Source organism: Topomyia yanbarensis, chromosome 2 (assembly GCF_030247195.1).
Source record: "Topomyia yanbarensis strain Yona2022 chromosome 2, ASM3024719v1, whole genome shotgun sequence".
NCBI classification, from domain to species: domain Eukaryota; kingdom Metazoa; phylum Arthropoda; class Insecta; order Diptera; family Culicidae; genus Topomyia; species Topomyia yanbarensis.
In genome coordinates, this window is record NC_080671.1 from 3,841,468 (window position 1) to 3,865,963 (window position 24,496).

Below are 24,496 nucleotides of genomic sequence, written 5' to 3' on the forward strand. Positions count from 1 at the left end.
AAATGCTATTGTTATCACGCGCACACATACCTTCTATGTGTCAACTGTATAAACTATGTATGCACACACATAAGTTATATGTGCATATTGTTATAGAATGGGGTTTTATGTGGCTAATAGTTATGAAATGTGAATGTAAGATTAATATTTCTTGTAAATACACACATTAGGTTTATGTGCCAGCAAATAGTGTCTATAAGCCTCCGTTAATTGCAAAAATCTATGTGTAAAATCAATAGGCATAACGTTTACTTTTTTTTGAGTGCAGGATATTGTTGTAACTACAATACATTTTTCTGCGTGTAAGATGGTGTTATAAGCTTTTCTATTCCCGTTAAAAAAGAAACGGTGCCGAATTATTTCGCGAGGAAAACAAAACATTTTGCACTGCAAAAACCGGTTGAGGTTAGGTATTTCGTGATGTAAACAAACCAAAATCCTTTGGCGATACATTGCATCTGTGGTTGTAAATCACCTGTCAGAAATCTTAATTGTTTTGTCTGACACTGTATGCGGGTAAGAACTATAACCCAGTTAAGCTGAGCCGGAAAATTAGCAGGAATGCTGGCTGGCTCTAATCCGTATCCAGATTTTTATGAGCCATAATGGCGGTCTAAATTGTTTAGCTCCTAATACGTTTTATTGCCCCTTGTTGACAATTGACTAATCTACGGGGAGTTGTGTTAGTGCGAGATTGAGGTTAAATCAGGTAGTTTTTTTTTCCAAATGAGGTTAAATCAGATGGCGAATTGTAAACATAGCGTTATATGTATACGTTGTCTATACACATTGCAACTGTGTTGGTGTCCTAGTCATCAAATAAGTCAATAATCGTTTACGTCATCCGCCCAGTGAGAAAAAATGATCCTACGTTAGTCCAATGCGTTGGATGTTTATGCAATGAACGCCCGACATCCTCAACTGGGCGTTGCTATCAAGCTGGCGTAAACGATTATTGTCAAAAAGGGGCAATAAACGTATTACGAACTAAACATTTGAGACCACCATTATGGCACCTAAAAAGCTGGAATCCGGATAGTTTGAAATCGGTTGTGTCACTGCAGCCGGAATGCGTATTAGAACCAGCCAGAATTCCAGCCGAACCTTACTGAGAAGAGAAAACCATCCCGGTCAGCGTGGCAAGCAAAAAGTTAGCAAAAGTTGAGCAAAGCGAAATTGATGCTGGCAACGAATTCGCTCAAATGCAACAACCGTTTCTGACTGAAGCGGTTAAACCAACCGATGCTGCTCACTTTTATCCAGAATCGATCCAGAAATGTACGGCCAAGATCTCTGCACGCTTCCTGCCACATCTTTGTCAGATGTTTTGCTCGATTCGTGCTAAATTCTACCAGGTAGGAATTGCCAGGATCTTTGCACACTTTATGTCCGAGTTAAGTCAGGGTTTAGCTCGGTTCCTGTCAAAATTTGCCAGAAAACGCGAGCGAAACCGAGTTCGCCCTACACGCTCATTCAAAACTGCTCAAAATTTGAGTTCGGAGCACTCAATTTCAAAAGTAATAGCAATATGTCAAAAAATGAGTAATACTATGCCGTCGACTATCACCAATTGCAAGAGAGTTCGTGGGGCAGTACCAGGCGGGTTTCATGAGCGAACGATCTACCACGGACCAGGTGTTCGCTCTTCGTCAAGTACTGCAGAAATGCCGCGAGTACAATGTGCCCACACATCATTTGTTCATCGACTTCAAAGCCGCATACGACACTATCGATCGAGATCAGCTATGGCAGATCATGCACGAGTACGGATTCCCGGACAAACTGACGCGATTAGTGAAGGCGACGATGGATCGGGTGATGTGCGTAGTACGTGTCTCAGGGACGCTCTCGAGTCCCTTCGAATCACGCAGAGGGTTACGGCAAGGTGATGGTCTCTCGTGTCTGTTTCTCAACATCGCGCTGGAAGGTGTAATAAGAAGAGCAGGGATCGACATGAGTGGTACGATTTTCACAAAGTCCGTTCAGCTACTTGGCTTCGCCGATGACGTTGATATTATTGCACGAAACTTTGAGAAGATGGAGGAAGCCTACATCAGACTGAAAAGAGAAGCCTAGCGCGTCGGACTTGCCATCAACACGTCGAAGACAAAGTACATGATAGGAAGAGGTTCACGAGAAGAGAATGAGATCCGCCCGCTTGCATCGGTGGCGACGAAATCGAGGTGGTTGAAGAGTTCGTGTACTTGGGCTCACTGGTGACCGCCGACAATGATACCAGCAGAGAGATTCGTAGACGCATCGTGGCAGGAAATCGTGCTTACTTTGGCCTCCGCAAGACACTTCGCCGTCGTACGAAGTTGACCATCTACAAGACGCTGATTAGACCGGTAGTTCTCTACGGGCACGAGACCTGGACCATGCTCGTGGAGGACCAACGCGCACTTGGTGTCTTCGAACGGAAAGTGCTGCGTACCATCTACGGTGGAGTGCAGATGGAAGACGGTACATGGAGACGGCGAATGAACCATGAGTTGCATCAGCTGTTGGGGGAGCCGCCCATCTGTCATACCGCGAAAATCGGACGACTACGGTGGGCCGGGCACGTAGCCAGAATGTCGGACAATAGCCCGGTGAAAACGGTTCTCAATTGCAATCCGACCGGTACAAGAAGACGTGGCGCGCAGCGAGCACGATGGATCGACCAGGTGGAAGACGATTTGCGGACCCTTCGCAGACTGCGTGGCTGGCGACGCGCGGCCATGGATCGAGTGGAATGGAGGAATCTTTTGTATACGGCACAGGCCATTTCGGCCTTAATCTGTTAATAAATAAATAAAAAAAATGAGTTTTAATTTGAGTAGAACTAACTCATTTCTTGAGTAATCATAAAATCTTCAAAGTTCTGAGTGAAAAAAATACTCTCAAAAAAGTGTGCGGAATTAGGTGTTGATTTAAATTTTAAAAAGAGCCTGAAGTTAAAGCCGATGATCGTTCATAAAACTAGGAGGTAAGTTTCATTGAGTTTTGCTTGCTTTCAAATCTTACTTCCAGTTGTGTTTTTGTAGTTTCGGCAATTTATACAAGATGCCGATCGGCATGAAATAGGTGTAGAGAACGACCCTTGGATTAAGTTCCCGAACATCGCAAACACCTGGACAACGGTCTGGAGGATCAGGTAAATGATATTTGAAATGCCAATGAATGTCTTTGTACTTTTATTAAAAATGCGGAATGATTATTTTCTGTATTCCCCTCTTGAGTAAAATGTACTCAAATTTGACATTGTTATCCCAAACTCAAAACTGAGTAAACGAGGAAAACTCAATTTTTGACTATGTGCACTTTTAATTAAATTGAGTTGCTGGCTACTCAAATTTGAGTTGTTATGGATGAGCGTGTAGCTCAACTAACCCAACAGGATACGCGCAGAAATCTGACAGGTCTGCCAAACCAAGCCTTACAGAAATCTAGCACAGCGGTCTCTGCCAGAAAATTTGCTCACTGGGATTTTGCTATGACAAATTTCATAGAATTCAATTCGATGTTTTTTGGCTACTTGACAGTTCATGATAGTCCTACGTCTGGTTATGTGCTAGAGGTGTTTGTTACCGTGTAGTGAGGAATACGAAACTCGACGAGCCGCGTTTTATTTTTGAAATTTGTAGTGTTAAGCCTTAAAATCAATAGAAGAACAAAAATCTCATTCCAACAATGATGTCTGCTGCGCAAAAGCGTCCCTCGGACGCCTTGGTTCCTGTCTCGCACAACAAGAAATCTCGAACCGACCTAATTACCTACACCGCAAAAGATAAACAACTTATGGAGCAGCAGGTACGATAAAGACCACGAAGATTCTATTGCACTATTCCAATATCTACTCTTTCAGAACGTTGAACGAACGTCTAGTCTACTGGCTCCAATCATGCTGCTCGAGGGTCACGGTGGTGAAATTTTCTCCACAGAATTTCATCCGGAAGGTGAGCATTTGGTGTCGGCCGGTTTCGATCGGCAAATATTCCTGTGGAACTTTCACGGCGAGTGCGAAAACGTCGGTATGATGTCAGGGCACTCGGGTGCCATTATGGAGGTTCATTTTTCGCCAGATGGTGGCAATATTTACAGCTGCAGTACAGACAAATTTGTTGCCGTGTGGGACGTTCCAACATGTACCAGAATTCGGAAGCTGAAAGGACATTCACATTTTGTCAACAGTTGCAGCGGAGCGAGACGTGGACCAACATTGATTGTATCTGGCTCGGATGACTCTACTATCAGAATTTGGGATGCCCGGAAGAAAAGTGGCATTCATAGTTTCGATAACCGCTATCAGGTGACTGCGGTATGTTTCAATGATACTGCCGAGCAGATAATGTCCGGTGGAATCGACAACGAGATCAAAATTTGGGATATTCGCAAAAAGGAAATAATCTATCGGCTGAGAGGTCATACAGACACTATTACAGGTCTTTCCCTGTCCCCAGATGGCTCATATCTGCTTAGTAACGCGATGGACAATACACTAAGAATTTGGGACGTAAGACCATACGCTCCGGCCGAAAGGTGTGTGAAAGTTTTCAGCGGACATCAGCATAACTTTGAAAAGAATTTGCTGCGTTGCGCCTGGTCTCCCGATGGATCCAAAATAAGCTCCGGTTCAGCGGATAGGTTTGTGTATATATGGGACACAACATCGCGACGAATTCTTTACAAACTTCCTGGTCATAATGGTAGCGTGAACGACGTAGATTTTCATCCAACTGAACCGGTCGTCGTCTCCGCTTCGAGTGACAAGACATTGTATTTAGGGGAAATAGATGGCTAATGCTTTCTCTATTCTTTCAACTATAATAATAAAACAAAAAACTCCCTCTTCATTTTTTATTTGATTTGAACTTGTAATTGAATAAGAGGATTCACTAGCGGTTAAGATCTCTAGGTTAGAATAGAGTGCTTGAAAAAGTCGGAAAAGGTTGTTTTATTCCCACTAGTTTACTGCTGCACCTCTTTGTTGGGGTACAAAATATCGTAATGCCCAGGACGGTACAGTAAAAATACATTTGGCTTACAACCGTCCGGAAAATCATGAGCAATCACATTATCTCCATCGCCTCGGTCCATATATTCGACTCGTACACCGGCATCCAAAGCCGAACAGATCGCGATGATGTGAATATGATCGGATTCCTTATACATCGGCTCAACCTCTTGGTGACAAAACTCCACGATTGTATAGTTTCCGTCGATGAAATTCTGGTAAAAATCAGCCCTCTCCTGTAGATGACTGGAGGTGATCAAACGCATATAAACCACAACGTAATCCGAATATCCTTGCTCGTTGAAAAGTTTATGTAGCTCGGCTAGCGCTCTAGTCGTATCATCATTTTCCGGTTTAACCTTAGTGATAACTTCCATGAATGTTTCGTAGAAATCTTCAATCGTGAAACGTGGAAATCCGGCATCTGTTAGTCGCTCCCTAGATTTTGCCGCATACTCGTAAAACTTACTGAACTCCTCCTTGTTCATCACTAAGTACTCGAGGTATGCGTAAGCAAATGCGCGGAAGAAACAGTTCCCATCTGGTCGCGTACGCCGAATCGCTCGATACTTTGAAGACAAATCTTTCACCTTCGAAATGTAAACAGCATCATCGAGATACTCTGAGCTGAGACTTATGATGGCCTGAGAGTCGCCTACTAAAGGATTGGAACAGGCAATCTGAAAACAATGCAGAAAATTTGACCAATTATTCAATACTAGAAATATTCCAATTTTGATAGAAGTTAACCAACCTCCTGCTCGATTTCTCGCTGTTGCTTAATAATGAGTTCGTCCTGATTTTCCTCCGGTTTTGCATTGCTAGTACTGCTGCTGCTGGTTGTGTCCGTGCTATCGGAATGGCTCATCTTGTGCCGCTTGTCTACGCTTCACGAAGCGGACACTACCTCGGAACGAAAATCTAAATAATTACACAGCACCGTCAACTTATCCAGGAAAGGAAAACCCTAGAAAGTACGAAATCCTTCTTTTGTGGACCGACAAACTACTTTTTCTTCCCGATGCTCTGAATAACTAGCAAGCCGACATTTTTCTCATCACTTCTCACTAATCACTGGAAAACAGGCAAAATAATTCGCCGCAATCTTGGCGAACGACGCGACAGCCAGATGACAGTATCTGTCTGATAATGCAGTAAAAACAGAGTCTATATTAAAGACATAAAAGAGTTGCGAAGAGAGAAACTGACTGCAAAATAATTGAAGTATTCCCAGCCAAAGAAAAGGTCACGAGGCGAGAATAGGGTAACCAACCTAATTTGGACCCCTACATATTTTGGACCTTGTTAATGTATTTGCCTGCTACACTACCAAATTTCTCTGCATTTGTTTGGTTTGATGCAGCAATTGGGTAAAAACGATTTTTTTGTTTTTTAAAACTTGTAAACTTGGCAACCATACATAGGAAAACTGCGGTTGTTTACATCTGGCCACCCAAAATGAAAAAAAAACTATGTGCATTGTATGGTGTTTGTCAAATAAAAATAACCCAGCGGGAAAACCGAGAAAACGCATTAATTCTTTCTGACAGAGCATCATTTGTCGTGAAATTCGATATGATATATCCAAACTGTCAACATATTTCTTTATTATAAATTTTAATGTTATTTTCACGTTTCCTGAGTTGGAAAAAAATATTGTTGCAATCACGAAAATCAGCTTTATCGATTTATGTAATAAAAAAGGTTTTTTTCTCTCATTTAATGACTTAATTACATTCCTTGGATTGTCTATTAAGCTTCAATATCATTAGTTCATCTCTAATTGTTTAAAATTAAACAGTATCCACAGTTTTCAAAAATATCACCGAAAACGTTTCATGTTTCGACGATAGCCAAGAGGAACCGGTGGAAATGATACATTTTCAAATTGGACTTAAATGTACAATTATAATATTTTTTATCGATTTAATTAGTCTGATTTGGTTTTATGCATGTTACTTGTTTGAAAAGGTTTCTTCGTAATGTTTTATCTAAAAAATCTTAAATAAATGGTGTTCACAATACGTCTTAAAAAATTGATATCAACTTATTTTGGACACCCCTCGATTTTCTTTCTTGACAGCTATTTGTTTATCGAGTTAGAATAATCAAAAAGTGAAAAATTTCTTAACGGTAGGTCGCCTGCTCTTTTTGGTCAAATTATTTAAAAATGTTCAAACCAATGGATGTCGAAAATCAAACGATTGAGAAACATTTCATTGAAGACCGTAATATGACCAAAGAGAAGACTTCGGAAATCCATATTGAAGAACATTTGTAGTTCGAATTTGTTGAATTCGGCTATATGTTGACAAATCTAAGAGACATATCACAGCTAAATAATGATAATAAGAGTGCTTGCTGAATTCCTAGAATCGCCTGAAACACTCACACAAACAGGAACATCACGATTCAAGCGATGTAGTCCTGCTGTTTTAACATTGCGCCGAACAGTTGAATACCACAAGGCGAAAACTGAAGAAAAAAAGAAAGTAAAGGAAGAGAAACAAAGAAAAACTGAGCTTAGAAAGAATAACACGAAACCACCTCGTAAACAAAAGAATTAAAAATTAATATTTAGTACAAGAAGATTCTTGACGAACTTCGAACCTTGATATATCATCCGCTTGAGGATGTTACTCCATAATACTGCTACAGATGAATTGTTACACGAAATATATTATTGGTAACTCTATTGCATAACATTTAATGCTGCTTTGTTAAGTCTGCAGTAACCTCCCGAACAGAAAGTAATATCGAAATTGATCGTAGAAACGTTGGATTTACAACAGTTTTATTTGTTAACAACAACTTTTCTTGTAACATCAATGTATTTATGATGCAGTCCTTCATGCCTCCAAAGTCTACAACGGAAAAACAATGTAAATCGATGTTTTTGATTTTAGAATGTATGGGAAAAGATCAGTTTTTTTTATTGTTACATCCCTTAACAACCCCCCTTTTTCAATGTAAAAATCAGGTTTACAATGAAATTGGATGTAGAAACAACAAATGTGATTATATTTCCATTGTAAATTTTCCAGAATAACATTGTTTTTCGTTGTAATGTAACAATAAAAAATGCTGTAATACTGTTGTGCATTTCTATTCGGGCTACTTGTTGCCGCGCAAATGAGTTAATTATAGTTAGGGAAGGTTGATGTTGATCTTAAAATCCCGAAAATGAAATGAAAAGAACAGTGCGAAAGGATCACTCTGCCTATTTACCGACCTCCCGCGCCTGATTTACATAAGCGTGCCATACGCAGTCCGATTAGCTAGCTTTGGTTTTTCCTTCTCACTTACTCTGCGGTTAGGATAGTAATAAAATCTTAGAAAGCGGTACAAATGTAACCGCATATTTTGTGAGCCCTTGCGGGACTGGACTAGGATTGTATAGCAAGAATCCGTATTGTGGTTAAATACGTCAGTCTTGAAGAGGCAGGGCCAAATATATAAGTAAACAAATAGGAAATGCACCCTTTTAAGGCCATAGGAAATCTACGCCGTATCTCAGGAGAATAGGGAAAAACTTAAGGACTAAAAGAGACAAATTTTCCCGTAGCGATATATGAATCGCGCGGGCAACATGTAGCTTTAAGATAACGTTTGTAAATATTTTTTGAATAAATTAAGTTTCAAGTTTAAAAGTAACCAGTGAATCCTTACTATAGAAAGAAAATTCATTTCAAGTGAAAAAAGTGAAAACAACGACAGCGGAAGATCAAGATCGTCGTGGATTAACGGAGCTAGGACCCCCTCGGTAAAGTTAAAATAATTTATCGTCCCGTCGTTTAACGCTCTTGGAATATCTTAACGTCCGCGTTGTTTCACTACTTGTACCGAAAGTTTTTCTATTTCTCAAAATGATAGAACTAAAAAAATACTTCATGCAGTCAGCCTTCCATATAAAGATTAATGTACCATTTTTGATTGGCAGTCACTGATTTGCTTATCTTCTTCTTTCATGCATTAAATATACTGCAAAGAGAACGAGTCAGTTTAGTAGAAAAAACTTCACTGTTTCCAAAATATATTCAGTCCCATTTAGTGAACACTGTCCAAATTAGTGTGGAAGGGTCCGAAATGTGAAAAATTCATCTGTGAAGAAATGTCATTTTCGAGTTTATGTCAATGTATAAAACATCCATTGACAGTTTTCTTTCAAGAACAGTAATTTTGGAGCAGACTCGTGCATGTATTGCATTAAAAAACATACACTCAGAAAAATGTATTGTAGGTACAACAATGTTCTGGTTCAAGTTCAACAATAATTATTATTATCTCAAGCTAATAGTCTATGTTGTTTGAATCAATCCCTAATATTGTTATTTTTACAATAACATCCGCGTTTGACGTTTCTTGATTAAAATCACATTTTTGGTTGAATCAACAATATTATTATTGAAACGATCATTATTATGACATTGTTTTAATGACGTATACACGATATGCTCTACAATACATTATTGTTGAAATAACATTATAATAAAATTAAAATATGTACTTTGCCCATTTATACTTATTTATTTTTCATATGTAAAGCTTATATTACTTAGCATTTTAGCTTTATTTTAAAATAAGTACAAAATTTATTTACTTATGTTGCGGCATTTTCCGAAACCCATAGAATCGGGTTAAAACAAGGGGCAGCTTCTTCATTTTTCGCTAACGAACTTAAGTAGCAGGAGATTGCGCTGAAAGTTTTAAATAAAATGTTGCATTGAATATATTAAAAAAATAAGTGTTAAACTTACGGTTGACTGGTTCGTGCTAGCAAACATTTCTCCTAAAGCTACTTCAATCTGAATAAAACAAAAATATATTACACGCTGATTTGTTACCAAGTAAGATCAAAATAAAATCAAATGTAGTTTAAATAACAATAATATTGCTAATTTAACAATCAAACGATATGTATTCAATAAACTAATTGATTGATCCAAGAATGTCGATCGGAATCAAAAGTGAAAATTGTTGGTTTAATTGTGCGAAATTTCGCTGCGTGCACATGCAAAAACATATAAATATTTTCCATAATACTTTTCACGTAAATATTACTTGTTACACACATAGAAAATTGTGTGGCAATCTAATTAAAATCAGTGTCCACCACATGTATATGTCAAGTGAAGTTCATTTACTTTTCATCGGAATGTCACATACTTTCTAGATTAATCCATATAAGTTTTTATGTGAATTTCACGTGATTATTAGCTGCATTTAAAATAGCATTCATATGCATTTCTTATGCGATTAAAAAGAGTGGAAGACGGATAATAAAGATGTAGGCATTGAATTTTATTGTAATGCATATTATATTTACATGATTTGCTTAATCGCATAATTATCTCGCAATATAGCTGTTTCTCCTACCAAGCATCCTTTGAGTTGATAGTGTTAAGAAAATCAGCAAACTTTGTTACAGTTTTCGTTGGTTCATGTAATGCTTAGTTTGTTTCCATTTTCGCATTCTGAAAAATTATTTCATTTTATTCTTGTATATAATCGATTGAATTTACGTTTAAATACCTGCAATAAACTGTACGAGTATCTCCGGTCGTAATTAATTCGCCTTGTGCTTTTTAGTACGTGAAACCATATTGAAATTGTAAACTTTTTTCACATCGTATATTCACGTAATATTCATGTCCTTTACACATAACACTTAAGTATGTGGCAATCATATAGAATGTTTTTTTTTTTATTTCGATTATAGAGGTTTTAACCTTAAGGTCATTCGCCTCTTCGGGGTAGAAAAATCTCCTATGAAAAATTTCTAACCCTATGTGCGGGGTCGGGACTCGAACCCAGGTGCGCTGCGTACAAGGCAATCGATTTACCAACTACGCTACGCCCACCCCATGTATATAGAATGTATGTACGGTATACTTCAAAGGCATTGGTATCTTATTTGAAATTCATAAATGTAGGTATGAATTTTAATTGCTACACATGAATCTAATGTGATTGGTAATTTTTAATATTTACGTGCTTTTTCACTTAAAATTTATATGATTTTTTGGCTCAGTGTAAGATTAAATCAACGACACGACTAGACACTTGCATTTCAATACTGTATCGAAAATCTGACTACCCCTCAGTGACTGAGGTAACTGGTACTGTCAAATTAGATATTTGGTTGCAAAATATATAAGACTAGCAGCACTTAAAAATCTTTTGTTATTTTTCTCTAACAACCGTTTTGTTACTGTTGCAACTCTTGGTTACGCAGGGTTTTATAAACAAGGAAAAATATTTCGCTGCTTTATTAAGCCCCGTTAGAAATTCTTCTGTTAAATTCACGAAAAATCAGTCTACCTTATGTGAATCGTGTCTACTGTTTAGCCCAAGGAGTTTTTATGCTCAGGTGATACGATCCTCAAAAACGCCGATCAGCCATGTTGGTTTTAGAAACGACAGCTAACAACATTGTTTACCAGATCTCTCCATTTGCTTGCTTGGATTTCAGTGGGTAAACAAAGTTGTTGGCAGTCATTTTTCTTCCCCGCAGTCTGCTGCACGCTTACCTCACTCCTCACCTAGTTACTGCCAAAGACGAATCACCTTAGAACTCTAAACACCTTGGTTTAGCCTGTTTGCGTTCGGCACGATAAATTAGCTGTAAGTTGTAAACATTATTCAAAAAAATTGATTTTATGTCCCTTTATTTTCTCCAGTGGCCACATTATTAAACAAGGAAGTTACCACTCGTCATCATACTGCAATTTTTTAAACAACATATAGTTTCCTGAGCAATCCCCGGTTACGCGCAAAGTCCCTCTAAACTGTATAAGGACTTTGGGTTACGCGATAATATTTTGCCATCCATTTGCTAATCAAATAGCATAATCAAAAAGGTTTCGAATTTACAAGTAAGTATTTTATGTTATTCGAATAAAATTGGAACTTATTTCTAATTAATCATTCTTTCTTACGTCGTATCAAGTGGTCTGCAATAGCTATGCGGAATCCAAAATAGGGTTGTCCAGCTTAAGTTCGAGCAAACCATGAGCGTTGCTTTAAAGACGTTGCTGTAGTAGAAACGTTGATCGAACAGGACAGCGACTGGCAGGAAATATTAATTTAATGCGTAAAATTTCAACAAGTAGGGAAATCTGCAGCAAAGAGATTGGTGACAAAATGAAGAAAAAGACCCGGTTAGCTGTAATAGTTACCGAGAACATGCTTTGCAAGGTAGTAAGGAGAAGAATCATGGCACTAAGAGAAAAGGGCCATCATCTGAAGTTTGAAATATTTCCATATTGATCTGATAACTATGATCGACGGAATGAACGGATGGAAAGGTGCTATAATCTCAGACATAAGGGGATGTTTTGACGGGTCCTGCTGTCATGTTTGAACAAGCCCTGATTCAGCATGCTTTGCATACGTTATATGCAAAGGACAATATAGACCGCTTTACACTCCATTTTTCATGCTCAAGAAAGTAATGCAAGAAGTAGCCCAGCTTTCATAGTTCGACAATAAAATCGTCGAAAAAGGTAGCGAGAAAGTGGAGGAAGACAATATTGATGAAAATTACCTAATCGCAACATCTGAGCAATCTATCGCTGCTGGATTGTCGTCAACCTGTTTCCGACAGGAGATCGGTTCACATGGCTACGATACACGGGGTATTTTCCGAGTACATCAGTTAAGTGTTGAAAAAGAATATTTCGCAGTGATATACGTACGAAATATTCTTTGTATATAAACAATTTGCCATTCACGGGACGGCAGTTGACAGTAAGAACTGTCATACGGAACGTGCTATAAAAAGCTCTGAGATGTCATCTGACAGAACGTCATGTGACAAAAGCTTCAAGTGGGTAACTTGAGCTTTTGCATATGGACGCCGCGCATGGATGTGTTGTTTACTATAGGCAGAGGGTATGACAGGGTATGGCAGTCAATAAGGGACTGTGATAAACAGTGCATGAAATATCAATCGATATCGAACTATGTTAGCATTATATAACTTGACGAACAAGAATCAAATAAAGTTATCTCAAACCTACCTACAGAAATACTTCGTGTTTTCTTACGGTATTATCAACAGGTTATGGGCCCAGTAGTTAACTGGAACTAGCCACCTGGACTATTGTAAAATAGTTGTTTTGGAGGACCAGCGTTTCGGGTAGAAACGGCCAGCGAGAACCATCGTTTCGGACAGAAGCGACATCCGGCGAGGACCAGCGTTTCGGGAAGAAACGGCATCCAGCGAGCACCAGCGTTTCGGAAGCAAGCAGAGGATGGCGACCCAGCAGCAAGCTGGAGGATCTGCCGAGAGGATGGCAACCCAGCAGCAAGCTGGAGGATCTGCCGAGAGGGTTACTCTCGAGGACAGAAGAGATGGTGGCTACGAGAGGGGAACTCTCGAGCGCACCGTGCCGACGACGGCATACTTCGGTAGCGTCAACCGCGAATCGATATTCGACGGTTCGGAGTTGCGGTTCCCAGCCTGGAAATGGCGAATGGAACATCATCTTATAAAGATGAAACTCCAGCACACGTTGCTACGAACGCCCGAAGAAGAGGACTTCTACGAACCAGAAGTAGGTGCCTCGGAAGAGCTAGAAACAGCCAGGAAGGCTAAGCTCAGAAAACGGCTTGATGACGACGTCGAAGCATTGGACGAGATTGTCATGATGGTCAACAATGATGTTTTGAATAAACTCATTGGGCTCAACTATGCGAAAGAAGCCATGGATACTCTGGTCAGAACGTACCAAAAGGGCGGTACAGCCGCTATGGTTAATATGCGGGACCGGTTGTATACCATCAAACAAAGACATCACGACAAATTGTCCATGATTTTTGATGAGTACGATCTGATTATTCGCGAGCTAGATCGTATGGGTTCAAAAATGACAGCATCGGAAAAAGTTCATGCTCTACTGATCTCCATGCCAGACAAGTACCGACACGTCAAAGGCGCTCTGATGGTACTGACGAATGAAGAACTGTGTGCCAAGCCGATCATGGAGATCAAACGAATGTTTATTGATGCTGAAGCTGGGGAAGAGAAGCAGACAGAAACGAAAAACGTTGCGCTGTCTTCAAAGTACAAGCCAAGGAGAGAGGTAACCCGATGCTTCGGTTGCAACGAAACTGGGCATTTTAAAAATAAATGCCCACTAATGAAAAAGTTTAACGCGAAGGAGAAAGATAAGTTCAAGAAGCAGCAAGAGATGGAGCCTAAAAAGAGCTTTGCAATGATGACCAAAGCGGATCGTGGTAGGAGAGTCAGATTCGTAATTGACTCAGGAGCAAGCGACCATATGGTTAATGACGAGAAGCTGCTGGAAGATGTCCAAGAATTAGAGAAGCCAATCACCATTTCGACGGCGAAAGCGGGCCAGAATTTACGGGCAACAAAAGTTGGAAAAATGCGATTAAAGAGTGTTGTGGGTAACAATACAATAAAAGAATTGAAATTGTACAACGTTCTTTTTACTCCGGGTCTTGAAGAAAATCTCCTTTCGGTTAGAAGGGTTAGCAAAAATGGTAAAAGGGTTACTTTTACGGATGAAGAGGTTATCTTTGAATTTGAAGATGAAGTAATTGCTTCAGGAATCTTCGTTGATGGTTTATTCCACCTTGATCTATTTCGGGAAGAAAAGTCGGCGGAAGATGGAACAAACTTAGCATTGTTCGGAAAGAAGGTGAGTTTGGAAACATGGCATAAAAGACTTGGCCATATCAGTGATACGAGTTTGGAGAAACTAATTAAGAAGGGAATGGTTGAGGGTATCAATCTAACTTCTGGAAATATTAGTGAAACAAATGTATGTGATGGTTGTATGGCGGGGAAGCAGGCTGCATCCAAATTTAAACACTTGCAGCTGCCAAGATCAAAACGACCACTGGAACTCATACATTCGGATGTTTGTGGAAGCATGGAGCAGGAAACCTATGATGGCTATCGTTACTTTGTAACCTTTATAGATGATTATACGCACTTTCTCGTGGTTTACCTCATGAAACAGAAATCGGAGGTTTTCGAGAAATTTAAAGAATTCGAAGCAATGGCGACAGCATTCTTCGAAAGACGTATTTCAATGCTAAGGTGTGATAATGGAGGGGAATATACAAGTAACGAATTTCAAGCTCATTGCAAAAGAAATGGTGTTAGAATGACGTTCACTGTTCCATACACACCGCAGCAAAATGGTGTAAGTGAACGTATGAACAGATCTTTAATGGAAAAGGTCAGAGCTTTGCTTTACGAAAGTGGATTAGCGAAAGATATGTGGGGAGAAGCATTATATGCAGCAACATATCTAATCAATAGATCTCCAACAAGTGGGATAGAAGAGGACAAAACTCCGTATGAAAAATGGTTCAAAAAGCGACCAAACTTGAATCATTTAAGAGTTTTTGGGTGTAAAGCATTTAAACAAATACCTAAAGAGAGGCGTCAGAAATTAGATTTCAAAACAAAACCTTTGATATTTGTGGGGTACGCAAATAATGGTTTTAGATTATGGAACAAGGATACGCGTTCAATAGAAATTGGCAGAAATGTAGTATTCAATGAATCTACCAGAGCCAATCAAGATATTGACCACACAAACATGGATTTCGTAGAATCATCTGGTCAAGATTTAATTAGATGTACACGCTTAAACCAAGGAGAACAGAACGAAGACGAGGATGATGCTATCCTTCCTTCTGATGAAGAACAGCATGAAGAATGCACACTCGAAACAGAGCAAGATAATCTAGATTCACTTGAAGAATCAGTTGGCGAAACTGACTATGAAAGTACAAATGAAAATCCAACAGACGAAAGAGAGGACGTCGATGATGGTCAATCATTGCGTCGAAGCAAGAGGGAGAGAAAGATACCGGGTTGGTATTCCGATTATACAGCAAAAACAGCAATGATTTTCAACGAAGAGATTCCGCAAACTATTGAGGAATTGAAGAAAGTTTCTGATTGGCAAGAATGGAAGCATGCTATTCAAGAAGAGTTTGATGCATTACATCAAAATGGCACTTGGACAGTGGTTAACTGTTTGCCAAAAGGAGTTAAACCAATTAACTCAAAATGGGTTTTCTCAATGAAAGAAGATGGAAGATATAAAGCACGATTAGTGGCAAAAGGGTGTTCACAGCGTCCTGGATTCGATTACTGTGAAACATTTGCACCAGTCGACAAACTAGAGAGTGTTCGGTTAGCACTAGCCCTTGCTAACGAGCATAAATTGTTAGTACATCAAATGGATGTCAAAACTGCATTTCTACATGGGAAGTTAGAAGAAGAAATATACATGAAACTTCCACCAAACGTAAATGGGCAAAGACAAACTGTTCGTCTACACAAATGTTTGTATGGATTGAAACAGGCAAGCAGATCTTGGAATAAACATTTTGATGATGCAATGAAAACACTAGGTTTTGTCCCTCTCAAAAATGACAACTGCATCTATAAGTCAAAATCTAGAGGCATTATAGTAATACTATATGTAGACGACATTTTACTACTTGCCAAAAACATCGAAGCAATTACGTGGATTAAAAAGAAACTTGGAAGGTTATTCCAAATGAAAGACATGTTAGAGATTAAGCACTTCCTGGGAATGGAGATAAATCGTGATTTGGAAAGCCAGACTATTGAAATTTCTCAAACAATATACGTGGAGAAACTTCTTAGTAGATTTGGGATGGCTGATTGTAAACCAGTGGGGACACCATTGGATATCAACACGAAATGGTCAAAATCTGAGGCAAAAATCACTGAAGAGCCATACAGAGAACTGCTGGGATGCCTACAATATCTTTCACTAACTTCTAGACCTGATATTTGCTCTGCGGTAAACACCCTAAGCAAATATGCTAACTGCGCCACCGATTGGCATTGGTCAGGATTAAAACGAATATTGCGATATTTGAGGGGAACGAGCACACAAAAATAATTTATTCATCAAATACCGAATATCCAGCTTTAGTAGGATTTGCCGATGCAGATTTTGCAAATGATCCTGATGATAGGAAATCAGTTTCAGGATACGCATTTCTACTATACGGTAATCTTATTTCGTGATCAACGAAACGACAACCGACTGTAAGCTTATCAACAAGTGAAGCAGAACTGATAGCACTTAGCGCTGCTACGAAAGAAGGAGTGTGGTTAACACAACTTCTCAATGAATTGGATGTAAACATAACACCATTCATCATAATGGAAGATAGCATCCCATGTATCAACATAGCACAGGAGCCAAGATCACATCAACGGATGAAACACTTGGATATCAAATACCTTTTCATCCGGGATATCATCAAAAATGGTAGAGTAAAACTACAGTTCATCCCAAGCGTCGATCAACCTGCAGATGCCTTCACTAAGGGGTTACCTAAAAATATACACAGAAAGTTATTCGGTGTATTGAATGTGCAAATTGTGGGGAAGTGTTGAAAAAGAATATTTCGCAGTGATATACGTACGAAATATTCTTTGTATATAAACAATTTGCCATTCACGGGACGGCAGTTGACAGTAAGAACTGTCATACGGAACGTGCTATAAAAAGCTCTGAGATGTCATCTGACAGAACGTCATGTGACAAAAGCTTCAAGTGGGTAACTTGAGCTTTTGCATATGGACGCCGCGCATGGATGTGTTGTTTACTATAGGCAGAGGGTATGACAGGGTATGGCAGTCAATAAGGGACTGTGATAAACAGTGCATGAAATATCAATCGATATCGAACTATGTTAGCATTATATAACTTGACGAACAAGAATCAAATAAAGTTATCTCAAACCTACCTACAGAAATACTTCGTGTTTTCTTACGGTATTATCAACATTAAGGAAGGTTCAAAAGTTTGTGCTGAATTCTCCCCATGACAATAAATCTTAGGCGATAACGCGGCAACGAGGAACAGTTTTGCCACCCGCTAGTATACCGATTCGCTACGGACAAACTAAGAAAATGAACGCCTCTATCGATTACGTTCATATGCTTAACACAACTCCAGTTAAACTCATTCCGGAAACGGTTCGGAATTCTGAGTTGAGTCAGTATGGTTTTTAACTCAAATTCAATCACCGATTCCGACTCAATCGGTTTCGGAATCAGTTGCATTTGAACTGAAATCCATTCTGACTCCATTCAGGATACCGAATCAAATTCCGAATGGTTTGACCGGGACGATATGTGCAACTACTTGAGAGGAAACGCATCAAACCAAAGCTGGTGTCAAGGTAATATGTAGCATGTTTTAGAACCATGGTAAGGGCAAATGGAAACTGGTCGTTTTTTGTTTTTACAGATTCCGGAATCATTAAAAAAGTATATGCTGGAAAAATACCGCGAAGACCTTTCGTGAAGTCAGCACCCATCGAGGTAGAAGCTGCCACTCAAGCAGGCAAAAGGAAAGTCCTTCTGCATACATTTCGAAAAAATATATCGTTACCAATTTTCGATGGAAGATTTTTTTTCCGATGTGCATTTATAAGGTCTAAAAATAAATTTGAGCATGATTAGTTCTTTCGTGTATTTTCAAACTTCTAATAAAATACAAACTTGGAGCATTCAATATTAATTACTCCTTTCCATTTTGGAACAACAGAAAGATAGCTGGGTGAGAAGCTGATATAAAAGTAAAAATTGCTTCCTGATCGGGCTAGCATGGTACATCCACTGTTGATAAATCGCATATATTTTTCATCTGTGGTTCAAAGATATACAGGACCCTATTCTCATAGTCACATCACCAAGTAAATAGAAGGGAATTTTGTTCTAGTCACTAAGTGACATGACTGTGAGAATAGGGCCCACAATTTCGCACTTGTATACTACTGCTGCATCTGTGTCCCTATCTCCTGCGACTCGCTGAGAGAAAGTTGGCTGTCAGTACCCACAGGGATCACTCGTCCAACTATTCGTTCAGTTTCGGTAGGCAAGCCGCTCTTTTCAATTCCAACTCTGATAACGTTGCATCGTTCGATACTTTGGGCGATAAGGAGCCGCATTTATTACCGATTTACGGAGTACAGTATCTAGCACCAAGGCTGCTGACTAACGGAACGAGAGCGGACTTTATCGTTCCTTCGTTTCTTTTTCTGAAAATAATAACATAGGTTTAAGTTTTACATACAATAGAGAATTTTTACTTCATTACCTTGTTGCGCTAAACCTCGATTGATGGATACTTTGAAGGATTACAGTTTTTCGTTTCCACAACCGTTGCAGGTTCCTCGTACGGAGGAAAACGAAAAGTCGTACGATGCCGATAATCCGTTCAGAGCACGTTTCTTATGAAATTTGTTTTTCAAGTTATGTGGTTTTCGTTTGAGGCGAAACTGAGTCAGTTCCTAACCCCAACTGCTGTCAAAATGTATGAAGCGGTTGGGGTTAGAACCTGACTCAGTTTCAGATTCAAGCGAAATCGCCATTAGTTACTGGATTTGTATTGTGCACATAACACGGTTGCTATACAGCAACTGAAAATCAATAAACAAAAGAAGTGTTGCTGAAGAAATATTTTTTTCGTTCGAATCAAGGGGTCACTCAATATACTGGTAACTGGCTGTAAATGACTCGGACCCTTTTTCTTCACAATATTTCATCGAGTTTCAGGTCGTGTCGTTGATTAAATTAACATGTAAAGAGTTATTATTTTTTCTATTATTTGTGGACGATAAAGAGTCAATGCTTAGCTTTTATTTAACGTAATAAACTCAGTTTGTTTACATTTGTTAGATATGACGTTTTGAATAAACGGTATAGAAATATTAAAATACCGTTTAGAACTAGGGGCAGATTACTTGTGATGCATTTCCAAAAATCAGCGAAATTAAATGCATTTCTTTCCATCAAAATAAAAATTCATCATATATGTTTTGCGTTGCGTGTAAGACGTCACAATCGTCCAAAAAAGTAGTCCTATATTCAACAAAACGTCGAACACACCCGGTCAGCGTGGCAAGCAGAAAGTTAGCCAAAGTTGAGCAAAGCGAAGTTGATGCTGGCAGAGTTTCTGCGAGCATTTTGCGCGATTTGTGCGAGAATCCTGGCAACGAATTCGCTCAAATGCAACAACCGTTTCTGACAGAAGCGGTTAAACCAACCGATGCTGCTCATTTTTACCCAGAATCTAGCCAGAAATGTACGGCCAAGCTCTCCGCACGCTTCCTGCCACATCTTTGTCAGATGTTTTGCTCGATTCGTGCTAAATTCTACCAGGTAGGAATTGCCAGGATCTTTGCACAGTTTTGCTCGGTTCCTGTCAAAATTTGCCAGAAAACGCGAGCGAAACCGAGTTTGTCCTAGCCTAGCTCAACTAACCCGACAGGATACGCGCAGAAATCTGACAGGGCTGCCAAACCAAGACTTGCAGAAATCTAGAAATCTACTCGCTGGGAAGTGGGTCAGCGTAGGACGTTTGTTAAACAAACTTTTCTGTGAGGGAGTGCAAAGTGGATGCAAAAATGGAAACTAAATGCATTTTTTGTAATTTGATTCAGATATGTTATTAGAGTGATCGACAATTTGTGATCAAATTCAGTATTTAATGTACAGTCGTGATTCGCTGGTTGGGCCACATCCTCTGTCCAACTAACGAATTTAATTCGCTACATTCACTGCCAAATGTCTAAAACTCTCCAATGAAGACATTAATAGTGTAAAAGATTGTTAGATTGTCAAAGTCAATTTAACATGAGAATTTGAAGTTCAGATGCTTTTTAGTTGGACAATGGTCCAACTAGCGGATGTCCAATGATCAAAATCATCATTACATTGTTGCTTTGATTTTTATGGCATTCATGCTGACTGCACAGAGACGCCTTCCATGACAGAGGGCTGCCTTTAGCCCGTTTCAAATTATACATAAACTTCCGTCAACGGAAAAGAACGTCAAAGGAACGTCACCGTTCCGTCAGAATAAGTTAAATGCGTTTCTCGTGTTCTCGCTCACGCATGCCGTACGTCAAAATGTTCCGTGCCGTTGATGTTGTGTGTGAATGCCTCCATCAAATTCCCAGTAAAGTTCAGCCGACTCTAACTAGAATCGGTTGTGTCACTGGAGCCGCAGTACTAACTGGAACCAGCCGGAATTCCGGCTGAACTTTACTGGGTTCCATGTAACTAATTTTGACGTTTTGTACCGTTGACGAAAACCTGACGTATCGTGTAATTCGTACTTTTATCAGCTCGCTTCCTATCCCTCGCACGCGCAGCGATCGGAAACTGCAGCGCCGCGTCGAGACTTGACATTTCGTTCCACTCATTTTTGACGGATTCTTTTCCGGTTTGATTCTCAAACGTGTAAGTCGTGATTTTTATGTTTAGAGTCATTTATTTACGTAAAAAAGTAATGAAACTGGTGAAAAGCTCGATTATCTGATAAATTAAGTGATTTAAAGTACGATTATGCTCCATTCAGTTATTAGATTACAAAAATCTGCTGAGTTACAGTGAAGAAAACAACGTCCCAATATACTTGTTTGGCTCAACCTATGCCGCTGCGCTGTCAAAACCAAATCAATGAGCATTTTTGTGTTCTTTTCATTTTAATTTCTTGTGCTAGTACTTTTATCCGATTGATGAGCTTGAAGGAAAACAGTTATTTTTTGCCATAAATTGTACACACGATAACAACAAAACACCTTTCAGGTTGAAACACAATGAGGACGATCAACTCTAACCAAACGGTCACCATCCCCAAGGGCGTATCTGCAAAGGTCCATGCCCGTGTCGTTACTGTATACGGACCGCGCGGAAAGCTGAGCAAAAGCTTCCGGCATCTGGCTATGGATGTCTACAAGGTGTCGAGAAAGAAGCTAATGGTCGAAAAATGGTTTGGATCCAAGAAGGAAATCGCCGCGGTTCGCACAGTCTGCTCGCATATTGAAAATATGATCAAGGGTAAGGTTAAAATTTAATTTTATACTAACAGAACATAATTTGTTTATTTTTTTTTTTTCTTGCTCTGATGTAGGAGTAACCAAGGGTTTCCAGTACAAGATGCGCGCTGTGCACGCTCATTTCCCCATTAACTGTGTCATTAGTGAAAACAACTCTTTGGTGGAAATTCGTAACTTCTTGGGCGAAAAGCACATCCGTCGGGTGAAAATGCAGCCCGGAGTGACTGTTGTAAATTCAGCAAAACAGAAGGATGAACTGATTCTGGAGGGTAACGATATCGAGGCCGTTTCCCTTTCTGCCGCGCTTATCCAGCAGTCAACCACCGTGCGAAACAAGGATATCCGTAAGTTCTTGGACGGTCTTTATGTGTCGGAAAAGACTACCGTGGTGCAGGAGGAAGAATAGGAATCGATTGTTTTCTTGTAACATGAATGAGGAATGAAAGAAAGTAAATTTTGAAAAATGAATAACGATGTTTTTATTAATGTAGATTGTAGACTGTTTGAAATTTTAATGCATTTCGGATCGTTACACGAAATCTTAGTTGTACCCTGCCGTGACCAAATTCATCTTCATAAAAGGGTTGACATTGTTGAATTACAAAAGAACGAGTTCCATTTACAATTTTAATTCAGCTGAGCTGGAACACAGAATCAATACTATTTGGTGGTTGGTCGATATTCGGGCGAAGGTGATTTGCTTTCCTAATAGAAACACCAAAATAAAACGGAACTCGATAAACATTTGATAAAAAAAAGATTGCTTTTCGTTCCGCTAGGTAGACTTGAAAAATATAAGGAGAAACCTAACCAGAATTTACAAGATCAGGAATTTTGTTCTTTGACTATTTTTATATTATGTATACATACGAGGTTCTTACTTTAAATTTTATAAGCACATCAATAGGAAGCCTATGTGAATGCTTACACGTGAAATGTGTTTAATGATCAATCAATTTTTAATTTGGGAGAAAAATCCCCTATAGCAGCTGTTTGTCTTTAAAGAATAAAAATACTTCCTTGGCCTGATTCAAGTCCGTTTGTTGCGCTTAATGAAATTACAAACATCAATAGAGCTCAACATTTTATAGCAACAATATACAGTATATAAATAGAATGCCTAAAAATGAATTTTAAATAACTAAATATACTTCCTTGACCTGATTCAAAGTCTGTACTAACAGGTTATCGTGCTCAATAAAATTACAAAATTGACCCACGCCATAGCAGGTATACGAAATCCATTCGACTGGTATTGAATATGTACTGTTAAGCGGACCCTACACGAGCAGAAATATTGACAATAAATCATATATTGATCATATATTATATATTGATGGTGTAAGGGTATCTTGAAAATATTGATCATGTATAAATCAAATGGAATTGACGTATTGAAGCAGTCTTGACAATATTTTTATTGACAATATTCTTCTCCGTGTAGGGTCCGCATAATCTCCGAAATACGCGAGGAATGTGCAAATTGAACCAATTTGTTCAGGTGCTAGGAATTGGCGATTCTACGTTGAAACTGCTCGCAGATAGCGCTGGAAGGAAAGTGTTGCTGATTTTATTCTGTTCTGTCATAGTGCATATATTTTCTGTAAACATTGGTAAAAAATGACTTTTAAACACCAAATTACCGATTAATTTGTTGATAATTGTTTATGAAAATGGAGGAAAATCATCATTTTATCAGATGATGTGTAAACATCTTGCGAAAAGAGTGTAAAACATAGTGGTTTCTAATATTATTCGCAGAGCTATTTGCGCGCTGTTTCGAAATGTAATTTGTTGAGCACCGTAGCCGCCGCAACAGCATTTCCCGTTGGTCCTAAGTTAAGCATGATGATTTCATGCTTCTTCATGAGTTGGTGTAAATTCATGAAACTCTCCAGATCACGCGAGGAAAGAATATATCCGGCTAATAGGAAAGTGTCAGCTTTGTATCATGCACAGCCGATCCTTCTCTCCGATAGCCTTCACTGAATCTCCTACGTAGTTCAAAATATAAAGGAGTTTGACATTGGTGCTGATTGGGTCTCGGTTTCGAGTTGGAACTTTATTTATGGAACGATTTTTTATAACCACAATAATACCCCGATTACATTTCGAAGAAATGTATGAGTGAAATAGTTGCAAATGGCTGTAATTTCAGAATAATTGCAAATAAAACTAAATTTCTTACTCGTTTCATTCATATTTTGGCAGTGGTAAGCTTTTTCCGAGAAGATAATGAAAATTTTGTTGTAAGCTACGACTCACTTACGGGTGAAAAAAAGCAAACTGTATCACTTTGCCAGTTCATGAGCTGAATCATAGGTGTCGCATGACTAATTTTGGCTTTGCCGCAAATCGCCAATGGGCGATGTCGCTCAAATTTTTCAGCTTAAATAATCGATTTTTTGCATCCGATCTTTTCGGTTGGACCCGGTCAGCGTGGCAAGCAGAAAGTTAGCAAAGCGAAATTGATGCTGGCAGTTTCTGCGAGCATTTTGCGTGATTTGTGCGAGAATTCTGGCAACGAATTCGCTCAAATGCAACAACCGTTTCTGACAGAAGCGGTTAAACCAACCGATGCTGCTCACTTTTATCCAGAATCCAGTCAGAAATGTA

At 39.1% G+C, this 24,496-nt stretch overlaps 3 protein-coding genes and 1 long non-coding RNA gene across 4 annotated transcripts; 2 read left to right on the forward strand and 2 right to left on the reverse strand.

Annotated features, from left to right (window-relative positions):
- The first annotated feature begins 3,549 nt into the window (after positions 1–3,549).
- Positions 3,550–4,929, forward strand: LOC131681478 (U5 small nuclear ribonucleoprotein 40 kDa protein). The gene is made up of 2 exons (XM_058962289.1): positions 3,550–3,792; positions 3,848–4,929. The coding sequence occupies exons 1-2, from the start codon at positions 3,673–3,675 to the stop codon at positions 4,781–4,783; spliced, it is 1,056 nt and encodes a 351-aa protein (XP_058818272.1). The 5' UTR covers positions 3,550–3,672; the 3' UTR covers positions 4,784–4,929.
- Positions 4,826–6,111, reverse strand: LOC131681479 (ubiquitin thioesterase otubain-like). The gene is made up of 2 exons (XM_058962290.1): positions 5,751–6,111; positions 4,826–5,676 (listed from the first exon to the last, which is right to left on the reverse strand). The coding sequence occupies exons 1-2, from the start codon at positions 5,862–5,864 to the stop codon at positions 4,951–4,953; spliced, it is 840 nt and encodes a 279-aa protein (XP_058818273.1). The 5' UTR covers positions 5,865–6,111; the 3' UTR covers positions 4,826–4,950.
- A 12,381-nt stretch (positions 6,112–18,492) lies between these two features.
- LOC131684197 (uncharacterized) lies at positions 18,493–19,475 on the reverse strand. Its single transcript, XR_009304629.1, has 3 exons — positions 19,416–19,475; positions 19,135–19,267; positions 18,493–19,075 (listed from the first exon to the last, which is right to left on the reverse strand). It is a non-coding gene; the product is annotated as an uncharacterized LOC131684197 (long non-coding RNA).
- Positions 19,476–21,183: 1,708 nt separating this feature from the next.
- On the forward strand, positions 21,184–22,351 carry LOC131681889 (large ribosomal subunit protein uL6-like). The gene is made up of 3 exons (XM_058962984.1): positions 21,184–21,281; positions 21,630–21,881; positions 21,955–22,351. Exons 2-3 carry the CDS (start codon positions 21,641–21,643, stop codon positions 22,284–22,286), a joined length of 573 nt encoding a protein of 190 aa, XP_058818967.1. The 5' UTR covers positions 21,184–21,281; positions 21,630–21,640; the 3' UTR covers positions 22,287–22,351.
- The last annotated feature ends 2,145 nt before the right edge of the window (positions 22,352–24,496 follow it).

Bases quoted from the DNA above. Each gene is read 5' to 3' on its own strand.
- LOC131681478 (XM_058962289.1), top strand. From the start codon at position 3,673: ATGATGTCTGCTGCGCAAAAGCGTCCCTCGGACGCCTTGGTTCCTGTC. The intron at 3,793-3,847 runs GTACGATAAAGA...CTACTCTTTCAG, and splicing joins AACAACTTATGGAGCAGCAG to AACGTTGAACGAACGTCTAG.
- LOC131681479 (XM_058962290.1), bottom strand. From the start codon at position 5,864: ATGAGCCATTCCGATAGCACGGACACAACCAGCAGCAGCAGTACTAGC. The intron at 5,677-5,750 runs GTTGGTTAACTT...CATTGTTTTCAG, and splicing joins AGCGAGAAATCGAGCAGGAG to ATTGCCTGTTCCAATCCTTT.
- LOC131681889 (XM_058962984.1), top strand. From the start codon at position 21,641: ATGAGGACGATCAACTCTAACCAAACGGTCACCATCCCCAAGGGCGTA. The intron at 21,882-21,954 runs GTAAGGTTAAAA...GCTCTGATGTAG, and splicing joins TATTGAAAATATGATCAAGG to GAGTAACCAAGGGTTTCCAG.